Here is a 15,891-nt window from a genome sequence, read left to right on the forward strand (position 1 = left end):
TAATTTGTTTTTGAATTGGCCGGGAAATAAGAAGCTATCGATTTTTCGATGTTTTGACGGACGAAACATCGATAGTATCGATTTTGCGGTACGAGCGACCAAAAGTACCAGATCGTCCGTCATGAGCGATATTTTTCGAATAAAATTTCAGACATCGATAGTATCGATAGCGCTCCGATGTTTTGCCAGCACTAACTCCAACTGTCACCTCTATTTGATAAATTTTCTTTGTGTAATTTTTTGTAGTGAAAATCCGCACAGTTAAAATACATTCAAACGGCCTAAACCAGAGACTCAAAAGCGTTTCCAATGTCGGAGAACAAGGAAGAGACACTGGCGAGCTTCCAGGTAAGGCCTTTCAGTTGCCAGCAAGCAGAAGTCTTTCAATTTCGCTGCGCACATTGCGCTTCGTTGCGATGTGCGTGCTGGCTGTGTGGGTGACTTTGAGGGAAAACTCCGATATCGAACTAAACATATCTGACTTGGTGCACTCCGCAGAACATCACGGGCATCGACGATGTGGGTGAGGCCTTCTCCCACCTGGAGGCCGTCAACTGGAACCTGATGGTGAGTGTGCAGTGTTCCTTTGTTCGATCTCATCCGCACATGCGTGGTCATAATGGCTAATTGCGTTCTCCTTTGTCGCTTCGTAGGATGCCCTGAGTCGGGTGATGCCGCACGATGATGCGCCGCTGGCCGGTCCAGTCCAGCAGCCGGAGCCGCCAGCTAGAAGCAGCCTGGCAATGGAGAGCACCAACGGCTTCCTTCCGCCTGGCTACGATGAGCTGCCCGGGCCGTCCAACGCGGGGTTCTTTGCGGCCCTGGAGAACCGGAACCAGAACCTAACCATGCACCAGGCGCACCTCCACCAACAGCAGCAGCAGAGATTTCCCAGTGAGTTAACGTGATTGAGCCACTTTTGTGCCTTGACTTGAAACGTATCTACTATAGCGTCACAATTGCTAGCCCAGCTCACGTCGAGCATCAACCTGGACCCCGTGTCCAGCCACAACAACAACCAGAACGTGATCGCATTCAACATCCACTTCAACCAGCAGCTCTACCGCATCCGCTTGCCCTCGGAGGCCACAGTTGGTAAGGGCTTCTCGCGTAAAGCCAACTAGCCTGGCCCACTAATTAAGATGAAAACCCTTTGCAGAGCAACTGAAGCGCAAGATCTTCGACGTGACCAGTGTCCCTGTGTGCCGGCAAGCCATACGCGGCTGGCCCCCGTCCAAAGCTAGCGAGGCCCAACAACCAGAAGCACGCATTGGCAACCTGGACCTCGCTCCGGAAAACGAACTGATTCTGGTGGACCTCACCGACGACGGTTTCATGGACACCGAGCAGTGAGCGATCTCCTTGAAGAATCCCCCTAGAAAATACCTATAACTCGATAAACTTTTGTAGGGACGAGGTGACGCAACGATCGGACAAGATATTCACCATCCACATTCAGTTCGAGTCTGAGTCGCTCACCCTGAGCCTGCCTGGACGCACGACGATGCAGGCGCTCAAGATGAACGTGTTCGACATCAAGAGCATACCAGTGCGCCACCAGGAGTGGACCGGCTGGCCCAGCGGTTGTGACAACGAAACCACTCTGGCTGTAGGTTGACCAATGAACGCATTCAAGCTTTACCTTATGGTCCGAATCGTTTCAGCAATCCGGCATTGAGCTGTCCCACAGATTCGCCGTGCGGAGTACGGCGGGTGCTGCCCAAAACTCCACTTCCAGCCAGCACAACAGCACCTTTGAGGTGGTCAACGTGGACAGCGAGAGCTCGGCGGATGAGTTCGAGGATGCCACGGACTTCAACAATGCCGAGTATATATTCACCGACTCACCGCCCACACAGCCGCTCAACAGACACTTAAGTGAGTTTGGATTGCAAGTAACTTGACTTGGCAGGGTTTTAAAAAGGTCAAATACTTTCCAGTACCAAACAACACGGACGACGAGACAAGTGGCTCCACGCAGTTCGTCGAAAACTACAAATCGTTGTACGGAGAGCCATGTCCAGAGTTCTTTGTCGGTAGTTTGGAAAGCGCCAAGCAGCTGGCCTGCCTCAAGTCCGCCAAGGAGGTAATTATGGCCACTCTTTACTAAACCATTAAAATAATGGCTGACATTGTGTACTCCTTAACCTTCCAGCGAAAACTTCTTGCCATTTACCTACACCACGGCAAGAGCATTCTCACCAACGTTTTCTGTGATCAACTGATGAAGCATGAGAGCATTATACAGACCTTCAAGGAGAAGTTTGTCCTATTCGGCTGGGACTTGACCTACGAGAGCAACAAGGACATGTGAGCCACGATTGAGAATTATCTTTTCCATTTACTAATGTCTCCCGTAATGTAACTCGTAGGTTTCTCTCCTCCCTGACGGCATGTATCAGCAGCAATGCCTCGCTGACGGCCAGGAACATCAAGCTGGACAAGCTGCCTGCCATTATGCTGGTGGGCAAGAGCCGTCAGTTGGGCAGCAACTGCGAGGTTTTATCTGTGATTCAGGGTATGTCTAAGCGAATCCCTTAAGCTGGAACTTTTCAACATTGTACCCTTTTTGCAGGTAACATTGGACTGGATGACTTGCTAACGAGGCTCATAGAAACCTGCGAGATGTTCGAGGAACAGCTGCAGGTGGAGATCCGACAGGAGGACGAGCGCGCCGCTCGGGATCAGGTGAAAGCGGAGCAGGACATGGCCTACGAGGCCACCCTGCAAGCTGATATGGCCAAGGATGCTGCAAAACGCCAAAAGGAAGCTGCCCAATTGGCAGAGCGCAAGCGCCTGGAGTCCGAACGAGCCGAGGAAGATGCTAGACGCGAGTCCATAAGATTAGTTGTAAGTTAAGGGGGCTTCCTTCTATTCCGAACAACGTTTTCACAGAGTTTATTTGTCCAGGCTCAACAATCGCTACCTCAGGAGCCGTCCGAGCTGGAGGCGGGTATTTCCAAAATTCGCGTGCGCAAGCCCACCGGCGATTTCCTGGAGCGTCGCTTCTACACCCACAACAGCCTGCAGGTAGGTGAACGAAGTGCAAAGTGCCCAAGATTGCCACTAACTGGAATATGCTTTTCAGGATCTTCTCAACTTCGTGACCGCCCACGGATTCCTCATCGAAGAGTACAAACTGATCAGCAGCTGGCCGCGACGGGATCTCACCGCGATCGAGGGCAGTCAAACGCTGGAGACGCTCAAGCTGTTCCCGCAGGAAACTGTCATCCTGGAGGAGCGATGATTCCGCTCGTTACGTTAAGGCAATTTCGTTTTGATTGGGTTTAGTTCTCGCATTATTAATATTTCAAAACTGTAGAGTTATCTATCATTTACCACGTACCCTCATTGCGCGGATCTGGCAACGAGTCTATAAACAAAGCATACACACACACAAACACACCCCCAACCACATATATACCTATATCTATAACGATAAAGATTACTGATACTGATTAGCGGCAGTTAGGCGTAAATGTTTTATACAACAAGCTACATATTAAACATAGGAGATTCAGCGTAATCCGATCGAGCAGCACGTCCCGACACCGGTCCCCCACATGATATGCATATAGCGCAGCAGCTGGAGAAGGGGAATGGCATACAGTGGCAGCGAATAAGAGAGAAAAACAAAATTAATGCATTTATGTTGGCTTGTTTTACTTTATTAATAATAAATTATATAACATGTACTGAACGCTCCGCCCCAAGTTACTTGCGCCTAATTACACATAACAACACAACGCTGGAGGGAAGGGGATATGGGGAGCGGGGGCAGAGCCGTGGGCGGAAGGTTAAAAACAAGGAGCACACAGAACAGATACGAGTATTGGGAGGAGGTGGAGGGGGAGGGAGGACAGGTTACACACGGTGCCACCATCCGCATCCAGATTCGGTGTCTAGGACTTGCCCAGATATTGCTCAATGGGTGCCAGCACCACCAGCAGGATCAGCACCACAACGAACAGGACGAGAACGACGGCATACACTCCAAGCAATCCCTTTCGCATGCCCGCGTACTAAAAATAAAGAGGGGAGTACCCGGATTAGAACTCTAATGTGAAGAAGATATTTAATAAAGCTTCTTTACTTACCGGCGCATCCATTTTTCTTTCCATGCTCATGCCATTCCGCATGGCATGCTGATGGTGGTGGGAGAGGTCACCCATTTGGAAGTTGTTCGCCCGCTGACTCTGGTGTCGCTCTGAGGCCATTCCCGCGACCTGCCAATGATTCAAACACAAGCCGATCTGTACGTTAATGGACGTAGCCACCAGTTCTCGGGGGATGATTTATGACAGATGAATTAGTATCGAATGAATGAACTTTTAGGGACACACAACTAGAACCACTGTACAGGCAGGCGATGCAGGGTCTACTCTTTGTACACTTTGGGGTCACATGAGAAAAGGGGGCTAAGCCAACCAACCACCCGGGGTGGAATAAACTTACGGAGAAAATCAGATGGACGAGGACGTGCACAACCACAAAGCTGACCAGGATCCAGTCCATCCACTCGGGAAGTTCCGCCTTGGGCAGTTTTACGGAGAAGAAAATGGTCACAACTGTCAAGAATAAGGGGTTTTAGTGTCAATAAAAAGCTTATAATGATCGCAATCTTCTTTGAAACCTACTTCCCAGAATGTGGGCGAGGTTGCCGCCCAGCCAATGGCCCCAATTAAAGTACGGGCGATTCTTGTCATTAGGTCCTGGACGGAACAGAGCTCCGATGGGCTGGAGGAAACAGAGGATCACCGTAATCAGCCCAATGATCGAGTGGGCGTGCCACACGGCACGCTTCAACTCCACCCAGATGAGCACGTAGGCTGCTATCGTGAGCGACCAGGTGGTGACCATGAGGAGACGATGCCAGGCGAACCACTGGTCCTTGCCGCAGCTCTGGCTGCCCACCCAAGTCTGCTTGAAATAGCGCGCAAAGATGATGCCCAGCGAGGTGGTTCCAATCCAGGCGGCGATCATGAAGGCACCGTGCAGCTGCACCAGCAGCTTGCTGGATCCACTCAGGTCCTGCACCTCCGCCAGATTGATGGCATTTCCCGATGGCAAACGTCCAATGTCATGGTAGCCCACGCTGTTCTCCTTCAAGCTGCTGCCGGAGGCCACCAGCAGGTGGTACTTGCCATTGCGCAGATCGAAGGTTTTTCCCTGGACAGAGGTCACCGCATCCCGTTGCACCCGGCAGTAGATGACGCCGTCCACGAGGGAGGCGTCCATCAGCCGAGCAGAGCTCTGACCCTGAAAGTGTTATTATATTAAAAGCAATTAGCAATTGAATATTGTGAGTACTTTTTAAAATTTTATTAGCAATTTGGGAAAATTATAAACTTTTAATGGTGTCTGAACCCCCCCAACAGTGGTAGAGAGCTCCAGACACCTGAGAACTTACCACAACTGATCGCGTAGCCGCATAGGGAGTGGCCGAAGTGTAGGACGAGTACAGATTCACCCTTCCGTTCTCGGGCACACACTCGGTGGTCAGATCTTCACCCATTTTCGGATCCTCGGAGAGACCGACAGCCACATAGGCGGCGTTGGTTCCTGCAATTTCATGAAATCGGAATCAAAAAAGCTATTCTCTTCCTCTCCTGGCTGATGACTCACCTCTGCCGGATTGAATCTCAAACTCGTAGATATCGCCACGCACTGTCACCACCGCAATGGAGGTACAGGTCTTGGATGACACACATCCGTCGGGGAAGCCGAAGCAGTTCTTGCTCTGGCCGCAGCCGTTGTAGATGGGATCAGAGGTGGCTGCAGCCACATTGCTTGGCGCCACATAGTTTGGCGGGACATAGGGAGCCCGCGTTGTTCCCGCGGAGGCTGGAGGACTTTGGGTTGGCAGTGGAGCAGCCGTCAGGTCACGTCGGACTATCTGGACGGGCTGGGAGGGGACACCCACCCAGAATTCGTTGTAGGATTGAGCAATAGTGGCACTGAGGAGGATATATAAGTTAGGTTGTTGCCATGAATGAAAGCTGTTGTTAGAGAAAGATGACTCACTTGAAGACCACCTGGCCGAGGAAGTCCACCGGGGACTGCCACTCCAGGAGCACTTGCTGTTTGGCACCGGCATTGCTGTGCGTCGCCGAGTTGTTCACCGAGTTCTCGCAGTTCATCAGCTTGATGGTTCCATCGCGGGCAGCACCGAACTGACCCACAATCTGGTAAGGTGGATTCCGGTTGCGCGCCTGGATCATGTAGCCGCCGAAGCTCAGGCCCGCCGGCACTCCCGTGAGATCAACACGAATTGTCTGACCTTGGCCGACAGTCGTGGAGGAGGTCTCCACACTGAAGGGCGACACGCTGCTCTGGGGCAGCACACTGCCGCCGGAGTGGAACGGCAGCATGGTGTCGCACACGGTTTCCGGAGCACCTTGCGGGAGACTCTGGCCCGGATCCGGCCAGGTGGCCACCGCCAGCAGCGCCGTTGCCAGCGCCAACCAACGAAGCGTCATCGTCGTATAGCACCACCTGTCATGTATGGGAGCAGAGACAATGCTGAGTTGGAATCGAATCGGAATGGAGTGATCAGAAGCGAACCGTGTCCCGGCTTCCGTTGCCCCCGAGTACCCGTGTCTCTCCCCTGTTCCCTACTCCACTATAAACAATCTGTAACCATCGTCAAACATTCGTCATTTCCATCTTCTGTCGTCTCCCGTCTGTTTAATTACCATGGCATAAATAATTGCCGCCCGGTTATCGGGGGCACGTTTCCAGCGAACCCGACCAGACCATGGAGTGCGAGGAGTGTGAGTATCGGCACTATATATCTACCTACTTGATAGCAATCAAACTATTGACGGAAGGGTTCTACATTCATATATGGTAGCCTCTTTTAGGGTGGCTCTATGACAAGGTATTAAGCCATGATATCATATGATTTATACGACGTCAGGGAAAAAGGTGTCTTGAAAATATTACACCATATTTATATCTTAAAGCTCATTTAATTTCAAATTATTCTGGGACGGCTAATTCCAATAGAAATAAATTATAAAATTAATAGAATTAAATAATGTTAATTAAGATTCATTTTGATCATTGTTTTAACCGAGATACAATGCTAAGGCGATACTTCCTGAAAATGTTTTGAAAACCTCTCATTTCTGTAGTTGAATAGCTTAATTATTATTATTTTATTGTTCACTAAGTACTTTGAGAAAAACATACTAAACTCCGTCTTAAGATCCTCCAAATATATATATTTCCTGAAACAAGATAACCATCAGTACCTGTTTGATAACTTAACCAGAAAAGTGAATAAAACACTTAATTTACTTTGCTGTTCACCCTAAATCAAGCTGCACTCAATTAATTACGAATGCTGCCGCTGATGCCACCCGATATCGGCCGAGATTGTGTCACACTGATGGGTCTATATTTAGTGGGGCGGCGGATGTAACGCTTAACACCGTTTAGCTTTCAAAGCGCTGGCCACTTCGGGCTTATCACCTCGCTGCTCCTGGTCGTCAGGCATCGCTGCGTATGCGTAATGTTTATAATAAGCGCAAATATAGTACGATTATTAGAATAATAAATCGAGTTAATGGTTTGGCGGTTAACTAATTAGCCGCTAAGCTAGTGGGGCAATAAATTAAGCGTTTACTGGGGTGTAGGCAAATCGCTCGCCGCCTGTCAAGGGAGTTTTTTACGGGGGCCACTACTTTTTGAATATGTTTCACTGGCCCCCCGAACTGTTGATGTCGATAATCGCGGGTGATCGCCACATTAACGAGGTCAGTTCCCTCGTGGCTGACTCAGAACATGACTTTTGCTTTCGTCCCCAAGATCTCGGATTCGGACCAATGAGGAAGTGAGTGGGCACAATACATATATTATGCTGGGTAGCTGGTATTTTCCCATGTGCTGTCGTGGAATACAGATGAAGGTGACTCATCGGCCGCAACTTCGCGAGCCTGGGTTGCCTCTGAACTACCCGCTCCGTGCCGAGAATGTGAATTGAACTTGAATTTGAAAGCGTTTACGATTAACCTTGGGCTGTTTCGTATCTGCGCCATATATGTGTGTTTTTTATATTCATTTGCCTTTCTTTGAAATGCCAGCCAAATGCTAATTAAAGCGCGGCTTGAACTTAAGCTCGATACACTCATTGTTTTGGGCCTTATTTTTGGCATTTTAATAAAGCTTTTTGATACATAAGAACCGCACAATGGGCGAGGCCTTGGGAGTCAGAGTTATATTGATTGCGAGTGATTTATCTAAAGAGCATTCACATTCACCTAGACCTTCGCGGAGGAGCTATCTATCTATCGGTAGGTGCATACACATGTTTCTCTGGCGGTTGGTTGTTCCACAGAAGGTAAAGTGAAAACCGAAAGACCTAAAAATTTCACCGACTGCCGCCGCGGCACAACAACAATAACGATAAATGCTTTCCATTAAATTCTTGGCACATTAATAAGTGTTTCGCAGCCATATAGCCGTTGGCCCCCATGGAGGAGCTACGACTCCGAATGCGACTTGGACTTGTGGCTTTTGTTTTTGAACGTGAGACAAAACTGATTAGCGACTTTTCCACAGCAACAATGAGCCATTATGTGGGCCCGAGCCCGAGCACTTGACTCTAACATGTTCATTGTGTGGGCTATATGGTGTTGTGTATATATATAATGCATATATGCACACATAGACATAGTCATGCCCTTGTTAAAAATCCAGTTTTGAAACCCGTACAGCAACGAATAATCGCGATTTGAATGCTGTCGGTGTCGGTGTATCTACACACGGAATATATCCACTCGAACGTATTTGACAGTCCAACTCTAATTGCTCCGATCAACGTTTAAGCCTGGGTTTGGCTGCCGCTCGAGTTGGCCATATTTGAAAGGTATGTAGATCGCAGCCAAAAGGTAAACGACTCCGATTGCCAACTGCCGAATCATCCACTTCACGGCTTGCATAAGGTGGTTCTTCCCCAAGTGGCTCGCGGTTTATGCTCATACTTGGAAATCGCAATGTAAATTGATAAGATTGGACTTGACTTTGGTTAGTCCTAGTTTTTATCACCCAATCACTGGCAGAAAACAAGCCTATATCTTCGTGTATTTTTACCCGCTTTATCAGCCATTAGGCGTGTGTCGTCTGTGTAATTCTGGTAATTTTTTAACACACGCCAGCGGCAGCTATTGGCTTTTGACCCCAAATGGGGGACTGGTGGTGGGGATCCGGTCAAGGTGGTCAGCATAGTTCCTTTGCCGTGGCAGTTGGCCATTGCAGCCAATCTTGGCCGGACATCGCGTGCCAGCACTTGTGTAAACTGGGTTAGCACTCCGCCATTGTGTTGGGCCGCCTTTTTCCAGGTATCCTAGGAGCTCGATGACCCTTCCTCCAACCGAATGAGTAGTGAATTAACCAAAGGAGGTCTCCGATTGGGGTGGGTTCTATATAATTTCTAGTCGAGTTCCGTTCGGGTTCTTTACATACGGAAAAAGATTGATCAACATTTGCTCAATCAACTGGACTGGCATGTGTCAAAAGGCTTCGTAAATTAACGCTTAGTCAATGGGTGGAAAACATGACGGAAAATTGCTTTTTGGTCCCTAGCCCTTCTATTAACTTTCAGCTACTAGTTGATGCCATATACTTAAGGAGTAGCTATAAAGGATTATTAGTTAGGGTTAAAAGTAGTTAAACCTTCAAATAGAGGTCACCAAATTAAATCCACTCCATGTTTTGGCATTTATTGATTGCTCTGCTAAAATTCCTTTAAAATAAGTTCACTGCCGTCGTCAGCTAAGTAAGAATTAATTGTCTGAGATACGAGCAGGTGTGCTCGGCGCCGCAAAGCTTTGGAAAATGTGGTGAGAAAAGCGACTTGCTTAACGACTCGTTTATTGATTCGAAATATGCACATAAAATCGCCATTAGATGACATCACGGAACGTAACGCAGATCGGCTGGAAATGACCGGAGAAGTACTCCAGATGGCAAAATGTACAAAAACAGAGACTGTAACAATTGTGGAACTGTCGCTAATTATGGCTACAGGTACGAGCGTAGAAAGCGGCTCTGTCACAGTTGATTTATCAGCAAATGCAGTTGCAGTTGCGTAAGGCCCTGGACACTTGGCCGCGGGTGTGTGTCTCTGTGCCCAATCCCGAATAGGGACCAAGGCACGTTCCGAGATAACACCATGCCTTGTTTACATCACCATCTTCGCGCAGGCGCAACGCGACGCTTGACATCACTCACAGCTCACTACAAACTTGCTTAATTAATGATATATACACCTCCATTGTGCTAGAAGACTTGCATTGCGTCTTGCCATTGAAATGTGTGTGCGAAAAAAACAAAATAAATCTATGCAATAGCCGAAAGGGGAATGGGGATGGGGGGGCCTGTGATCTCAGCATCATTAAATTCCGAACTGAAACCGGTTTCACTGTACATGCGACATAGCTAAAGTGGAAAGAAACAACAACGCCGCGGCTCAAAGCATTAGCTTTGGAATTTTTATGAACTGATTAGGGAATATATGTTTCAAGTTTATCCCCATCTTCCATTGACACCAGATCAGGCCGAAGCTTTACTTCACTTTCGGCAGCCTGCTGCCTGCCAATTGCATATTATTGTACACGGCATGTGGCATTTTTTGAGTGGCACTGGCACACCTGCGCACAGGTAGAACCCATTCATTGCGAATAACTCAGGCTCAAGACTGGAAACCCGTTTGTCAAGGCACACGCACTAACCTAAAATCGCCGTCAACAACGTTCGAAAATCAGCGCGTAGCTGCGTTAGCTTTTTTCTGTTTCTGTTTTGTTCAATGGGCTCCGGCACCGATGGAGCTCCAAGATTAGCAAACCGAACACCACGAATTGCCGCCAACGACTGAGCCAGTAAGTCGTCCGAGAGCACGGAAAAGAGCCGAGAAACACACAAATACAGGTGTCTCGGCCAGGTATCGATAGTTCAGTCCATTGCGGGCGAGATTTGGGTTTCTGAAAATCCAGAGAAAATGTTTAATATATTGTAAGTATTCAATGAAGATCTCTTTTCCCATTTCAGAAAATATATACCTACAATTATGTTTTCTGCAGTTCTCCAGAGACGGGAAACATTAAAAAGATGAGGTGGTTGATCACATCCATAATTATTTTAACAAAATATAACAAGAAAGGTTTTATATGACTAGCATTTGGCTTCCATATAAGCCATCATTACATAAATTTTAAGTGATTTTATTTTCTTAAAGTCTAATACATATATATCTTATTTAGTTAATGTAGGTTCTTAAATTTTGAGAAAACTCTAATCTAGTTGTATCTTTCGTTGCAGCATTTTGTAAATCTAGTCCAAGTATAAAGTATATATCATGCCTTGGAGCTAAAACGAATATCTACCCTCAAAAGCCATGGTCCATAAATATCTAATTTATTTGGATTATTAAAAGAAATACAAGTTCTAACGCAATGAAAACTAAGCAAGTTAGAATACAACATGGTTATTCATAGACACGAGAGATGAGACTAATAATTTAAATTTACTTTACTTTGGCGCTCTGGTAATCGACCTTCAGAAAAGGGTCACACTGGACACAAGAGATGTCATGTGATTGAATTATGCGATACTATCGTATAGACTAGTCGCACAGAAAAATATCAAAATATAGTCTACAGTTCAATAATATTAATAAAATAAAATATATTAGATAAAACAGATAAAATTTAATGATTAAATAAAATGTACTTTACTAATATATCGATGTATCGCCTTTTTAGAAACATCGATACTATCGTTGGTGAGCCAGCTCTAATTGGATGATTTTTTCAAGAAAAAATCTTTATTGACGGAAAATGTGGTTAAAATGTATTGTTTTTGCCGCGCTGCTAGCCCTCGGCAGCAGTGAGGTGGTCATCGGCCAGGACGAGCTGGTAGATGAGGTCTCTGGCCTGTACACCATCGAGGGCCGTGTCTCGCCGCCAGACAGCATCATTCCCAGAGGTCCTGGTTCGCCTGTGAATAAGGAGGCCTCCAAATGGCAGACTGAGGTGACTGTTTCCATCAACGACGGCGAGTTCAAGGGATTCGTGCGCGAAGATGGCCAGTTCCTGATCAGCGGAGTGCCCTCCGGCAGCTATATCCTGGATGTTCACCATCCTGACGTGTTCTACGAGCCAGTGAGTGGCGAGAAGCATTGGCTCAATCAAGGTGGCGTCATTGACCCTTGTAATCCCGTTTTTAGGTGCGCGTCGAGATCAATCCAAAGGGAAAGTTCCGTGCCCGCAAAGTGAACTTTGTCCAGCCGGCACAAATTATGCAGGTGCCGTATCCGCTGCGAATGAAGCCACTGATGCCCTTCAAGTACTTCCAGACTAGGGAGCAATGGAAGGTTAGTAGTCACCATTACGTTAATTACGTTTCAGAAATCATTCGAAACTCCTTTGTGTAGATTACCGACTTCCTGTTCAGCCCCATGGTGCTGATGATGGTTCTGCCCCTGCTGCTTATGCTGGTGCTGCCCAAGATGATCAATGATCCCGAAACAAAGAAGGAGATCGACAACCTGCAGTTCCCAAAGGTGAGTCCAGAGAACCTTTTATACACGTTTGACAAAATTAAAACGTTTTTTCCCGTGCTCCGCAGATGGGCAACGACATGCCCGAGATCAGCGAGATGCTTACCTCGCTGCTGACTGGCAAGCAGCCGGAGCCCAAGGAGAAGAAGCCGGCTCCGGCCGCCAGGCAGACGAAGAAGCGCAAAGAGCAGTAGCTGGGCGCCCGCAGCCGCTGCTTATAGCGATTAGCCTTAACTTTAAAGAGAGCAACGTCATGCTCACAGTCATTCAGTTGTTGGAGTAAATAGTAAATTTTCACATTTAGACAAAATCTGTTTTATTTAAGGAACCCAACTGTTTTGGGTCGCTTGGGTCCCACGCGCTCCTGCTCCTGCCTTAGCATCTTAGCGAGCAAAGTGTCCAGGTGCTCGCCAATGGACAGGCCCAGTTGTAGGCAGTTGCGCATGGTGTCTCGGTGCATAGCGCCGCCGCCCGTCAGGTGGGTGCCCGATAGGAAGGCCTCTCCATTGCGCATAGATACGGACACCACCATGCTGACGGTGCTGCACACCTCCTCCTCCGCTGAAGGATCCACGAGACAGAAGTCGCCAATCTTACAGACTGTGACCAGGAGGGGCACAGTGTCGATTCCAATGCGGGTGCAGTCGTACGGGTTGTCCGATATGATGAGGTCTGTGATACCGGCGTCCAGAAGAGTGGCGGTCACCCGTGGGAGCTTTGTGTTGAAAAGAGCGGCCTTGGCGGCCAGGGAAACGGCATCGTGGAGATTTCCGCCGCACTCCAAAATCTGCAAGATTAAGGTCACCAAAACGTAATCATAGCTTACTTAATGGCCTTACCAATATGTCTATGTAGAGCTTCCAGCATTGCTGACCCGGAATGAGGCACAAGGTGCGATAATCAAACGCCAGTGGCGATTCGTAGGCGTTCTGAAGGGACAGCACCAGTTCTTGGGCTAAGTCCGAGCCTCCGCGTCCCTCGAATTCCGGTGTGGCATTGGCCGAGCTGCACAGAGTACGGATGTAAGGAATATACTAGACATAAGCCATTCCAATCTTCTTACCAGTCCACGAAGAACTCCAGCTTTCCGAACTCCGGCGTGAGCGGATCGGGCACCTCTATCTCCGTCTTTACGCCCACTAAGATGTCTGTGTTGGCCAGGCGGAGGCGGGCAGAGCCACTTGCGTTGCTCACCAGTCCCGTCTCCAGCTCCATGGGTCGGTAATCCCTCCGAGAACGTCCGTCGCATCGAAAGTCCTCCTAAAAACGGATCGGTAAGGGAATCTACAGGATGTCCGAGTAGCTTACCTCCACGCCATGAAGGATGAAGGTTTTCTCCGCATCGCTCAGCGCCACATAAGCCATTTATTGTTTGTTTTAACTTAAAAATATGTTTTTTAGCAATCAAAACAAAACGTTCCGCGTGTTGATATTAGTATCGATATCCGCGTCGATATTAGTATCGATACTATCGAAGTTTAAAAAACCGATAGGCTTCAATTGAAGAAAATAACGTTTTTACACTACTGCAGTTGCCTTGAAGCACACATCAAAATATAATTTGTCACTTGAACATTAGTAAATTTAATTAAATAGTAAATTGTACAGTAGGTTGTAAATTAAAAATGGATCCCGACTTTGACTTTGACTTTACCCAAAAGCCCGTTAGCACTGGCGTAAGTATTTGAGCAATAAGCACTACCGTAACCCCCGGCTAATCATCCAACGTTTCAGACCACCATTATGGCTGTGGAGTTTGACGGAGGAGTCGTGATTGGAGCGGATTCCCGCACCAGTTCCGGTGCCTATGTGACCAATAGAGTCACTGACAAGCTCACCCGCATCACAGATAAAATCTATTGCTGCCGCAGTGGCTCCGCTGCTGACACTCAGGGCATCGCCGACATCGTGGCCTACTCACTGAACTACCATGAGAACCGGACTGACAAGGAGGCTCTTGTCCTGGAGGCAGCCTCTGAGTTCCGCAACTTTTGTTACAACTATCGCGATTCCCTGCTCGCCGGCATCATCGTGGCCGGGTGGGATGAGCAAAACGGCGGTCAGGTGTACAGCGTTCCGCTGGGCGGTATGATGACCCGCGATCCTTGCACGATCGGAGGCTCTGGATCGAGCTTTATCTACGGCTATGTGAAAGAGCACCATAAACCCAACATGGAGCAGGAGGACTGTGTAGAGTTTGTCAAGAAGGGTGGGTGTCACTGTCTCTTTGTTGAATGTAAAACCGAAACCCTTAATCGTCCGCAGCTGTCCAGCACGCCATTTACCGAGATGGAAGTTCCGGCGGAGTGGTGCGCATCGGCATCATCAACAAAGATGGTTTCGAGCGCCGTTTGTTCTACAACACAGAAAGTGGCGCCTCCCAAATCTCAGGCAATCAAAGTTTCATCTTGGAACAAGTAATGGATGCAGCCAATTAAAATCTCATTTGATTAAGAATATGTAATCGGAGAAATAATTTAGTAAATGTGTCTAACTTTTTGAATAAACCGCCATATTACTGAATTCAACTATCGATTGTGAGCAAATGTCCTACTAATACTGGCATGACACTGCCGCATTAATTAGAGACTTCATTAAAGATTTGACAGCGCTATAGCGTTTTACACAAGTGCGAGCAAGACGACTATATGGCGCTCTAATGCATTAGAATAATGCATTAGCTACTTCATTGCCGCGATAATCGATAGATCTACATAAAATATACTAGATACTCGATAACAAAATACGGGTTTAATGAAGAAAATTGTAATTGAAAAATGTATTAGCCAGCTCATTGACAGTATGGTCTCACAATGAGAATTTTATTTATATATAATTTCGCTGGTTTTTTGAACTGAAAAAATATTAGAAAATTAGGAAAAAATAATATGTTTTGCGAGGGCAAAGTTCTTACGCTGTAAAATTAATTTAAAATTTTTTTTGGTAATAATTTAAAAAAATTTAAGCATTATAGGTTAAAAACATACATTTAAAGGATTCTGCATTTATTTATGCAAGAATACTTCGACGAGGAATTCAGAAATTCATAGTAATACGCCTCGAATGGCGGCCGTTTGTTTTGTTTACCTTTTACGGTCGGTGTGACCGTAGTCGTATTACCAAAATAATCCAAGCAAAATTCAAGCCAAATTACACAAAATTACACATATAGTGGTCTCTTTCAAGGTTCTAATGAAGTAGCTAATTAATGAAAACTGCATTAGTGTATCATATGGGCATAAAGACTTTCAGCGACAAAAAAAACCTATCGAGCTATCGATATCAGTTTTGTTTCAAAACTATTCATTGAAAATATTGTCACTTTTAAA

The 15,891-nt window shown here is 47.1% G+C and overlaps 5 protein-coding genes across 7 annotated transcripts; 3 read left to right on the top strand and 2 right to left on the bottom strand.

Moving 5' to 3' along the window:
• Window positions 1-187: 187 nt before the first annotated feature.
• Window positions 188-3,700, top strand: casp (Fas associated factor casp). Of its 2 annotated transcripts, none has more exons than XM_017172101.2 (13): window positions 188-348; window positions 499-567; window positions 654-894; window positions 952-1,095; window positions 1,160-1,349; window positions 1,411-1,609; window positions 1,665-1,878; window positions 1,941-2,086; window positions 2,156-2,310; window positions 2,373-2,518; window positions 2,576-2,850; window positions 2,911-3,030; window positions 3,089-3,700. In XM_017172101.2, the coding sequence occupies exons 1-13, from the start codon at window positions 310-312 to the stop codon at window positions 3,245-3,247; spliced, it is 2,097 nt and encodes a 698-aa protein (XP_017027590.1). In that variant the 5' UTR covers window positions 188-309; the 3' UTR covers window positions 3,248-3,700. The 2 variants fall into 2 exon arrangements, with proteins under 2 accessions (XP_017027590.1, XP_017027591.1); XM_017172102.2 differs by having other exon boundaries at window positions 967-1,095.
• On the bottom strand, window positions 3,647-10,871 carry LOC108078310 (putative ferric-chelate reductase 1 homolog). 2 transcript variants are annotated; one of them, XM_017172104.2, is made up of 8 exons: window positions 10,737-10,871; window positions 6,025-6,495; window positions 5,626-5,957; window positions 5,411-5,562; window positions 4,638-5,259; window positions 4,456-4,568; window positions 4,098-4,226; window positions 3,647-4,022 (listed from the first exon to the last, which is right to left on the bottom strand). In XM_017172104.2, exons 2-8 carry the CDS (start codon window positions 6,477-6,479, stop codon window positions 3,903-3,905), a joined length of 1,923 nt encoding a protein of 640 aa, XP_017027593.1. In that variant the 5' UTR covers window positions 6,480-6,495; window positions 10,737-10,871; the 3' UTR covers window positions 3,647-3,902. The 2 variants fall into 2 exon arrangements, with proteins under 2 accessions (XP_017027593.1, XP_017027592.1); XM_017172103.2 differs by having other exon boundaries at window positions 4,098-4,253.
• A 902-nt stretch (window positions 10,872-11,773) lies between these two features.
• EMC7 (ER membrane protein complex subunit 7) lies at window positions 11,774-12,872 on the top strand. Its single transcript, XM_017172322.3, has 4 exons — window positions 11,774-12,164; window positions 12,230-12,376; window positions 12,437-12,565; window positions 12,631-12,872. Exons 1-4 carry the CDS (start codon window positions 11,841-11,843, stop codon window positions 12,754-12,756), a joined length of 726 nt encoding a protein of 241 aa, XP_017027811.1. The 5' UTR covers window positions 11,774-11,840; the 3' UTR covers window positions 12,757-12,872.
• Rrp42 (exosome complex component Rrp42) lies at window positions 12,854-14,025 on the bottom strand. Its single transcript, XM_017172320.2, has 4 exons — window positions 13,871-14,025; window positions 13,626-13,822; window positions 13,402-13,567; window positions 12,854-13,349 (listed from the first exon to the last, which is right to left on the bottom strand). Exons 1-4 carry the CDS (start codon window positions 13,925-13,927, stop codon window positions 12,879-12,881), a joined length of 891 nt encoding a protein of 296 aa, XP_017027809.1. The 5' UTR covers window positions 13,928-14,025; the 3' UTR covers window positions 12,854-12,878.
• A 55-nt stretch (window positions 14,026-14,080) lies between these two features.
• LOC108078440 (proteasome subunit beta type-6-like) lies at window positions 14,081-15,085 on the top strand. Its single transcript, XM_017172323.3, has 3 exons — window positions 14,081-14,238; window positions 14,297-14,771; window positions 14,828-15,085. Exons 1-3 carry the CDS (start codon window positions 14,188-14,190, stop codon window positions 14,998-15,000), a joined length of 699 nt encoding a protein of 232 aa, XP_017027812.1. The 5' UTR covers window positions 14,081-14,187; the 3' UTR covers window positions 15,001-15,085.
• Window positions 15,086-15,891: the final 806 nt, after the last annotated feature.

Source organism: Drosophila kikkawai, chromosome 2R, assembly GCF_030179895.1.
Source record: "Drosophila kikkawai strain 14028-0561.14 chromosome 2R, DkikHiC1v2, whole genome shotgun sequence".
NCBI lineage: Eukaryota > Metazoa > Arthropoda > Insecta > Diptera > Drosophilidae > Drosophila > Drosophila kikkawai.

Excerpts from the sequence above, each read along its gene's own strand:
- LOC108078440 (XM_017172323.3), top strand. The coding sequence starts at position 14,188 with ATGGATCCCGACTTTGACTTTGACTTTACCCAAAAGCCCGTTAGCACT. Across the intron at positions 14,239-14,296 it reads AAAAGCCCGTTAGCACTGGC|ACCACCATTATGGCTGTGGA; the intron begins GTAAGTATTTGA and ends CCAACGTTTCAG. Across the intron at positions 14,772-14,827 it reads TGTAGAGTTTGTCAAGAAGG|CTGTCCAGCACGCCATTTAC; the intron begins GTGGGTGTCACT and ends AATCGTCCGCAG.
- casp (XM_017172101.2), top strand. The coding sequence starts at position 310 with ATGTCGGAGAACAAGGAAGAGACACTGGCGAGCTTCCAG. Across the intron at positions 1,610-1,664 it reads ACAACGAAACCACTCTGGCT|CAATCCGGCATTGAGCTGTC; the intron begins GTAGGTTGACCA and ends GAATCGTTTCAG. Across the intron at positions 2,311-2,372 it reads TACGAGAGCAACAAGGACAT|GTTTCTCTCCTCCCTGACGG; the intron begins GTGAGCCACGAT and ends TGTAACTCGTAG.
- EMC7 (XM_017172322.3), top strand. The coding sequence starts at position 11,841 with ATGTGGTTAAAATGTATTGTTTTTGCCGCGCTGCTAGCCCTCGGCAGC. Across the intron at positions 12,377-12,436 it reads AGACTAGGGAGCAATGGAAG|ATTACCGACTTCCTGTTCAG; the intron begins GTTAGTAGTCAC and ends TCCTTTGTGTAG. Across the intron at positions 12,566-12,630 it reads ACAACCTGCAGTTCCCAAAG|ATGGGCAACGACATGCCCGA; the intron begins GTGAGTCCAGAG and ends CGTGCTCCGCAG.
- LOC108078310 (XM_017172103.2), bottom strand. The coding sequence starts at position 6,479 with ATGACGCTTCGTTGGTTGGCGCTGGCAACGGCGCTGCTGGCGGTGGCC. Across the intron at positions 5,563-5,625 it reads TGAGATTCAATCCGGCAGAG|GAACCAACGCCGCCTATGTG; the intron begins GTGAGTCATCAG and ends ATGAAATTGCAG. Across the intron at positions 4,254-4,455 it reads TCGTCCATCTGATTTTCTCC|ATCGGCTTGTGTTTGAATCA; the intron begins GTAAGTTTATTC and ends ATTAACGTACAG.
- Rrp42 (XM_017172320.2), bottom strand. The coding sequence starts at position 13,927 with ATGGCTTATGTGGCGCTGAGCGATGCGGAGAAAACCTTCATCCTTCAT. Across the intron at positions 13,823-13,870 it reads TCATCCTTCATGGCGTGGAG|GAGGACTTTCGATGCGACGG; the intron begins GTAAGCTACTCG and ends ATCCGTTTTTAG. Across the intron at positions 13,350-13,401 it reads AGCTCTACATAGACATATTG|ATTTTGGAGTGCGGCGGAAA; the intron begins GTAAGGCCATTA and ends TTAATCTTGCAG.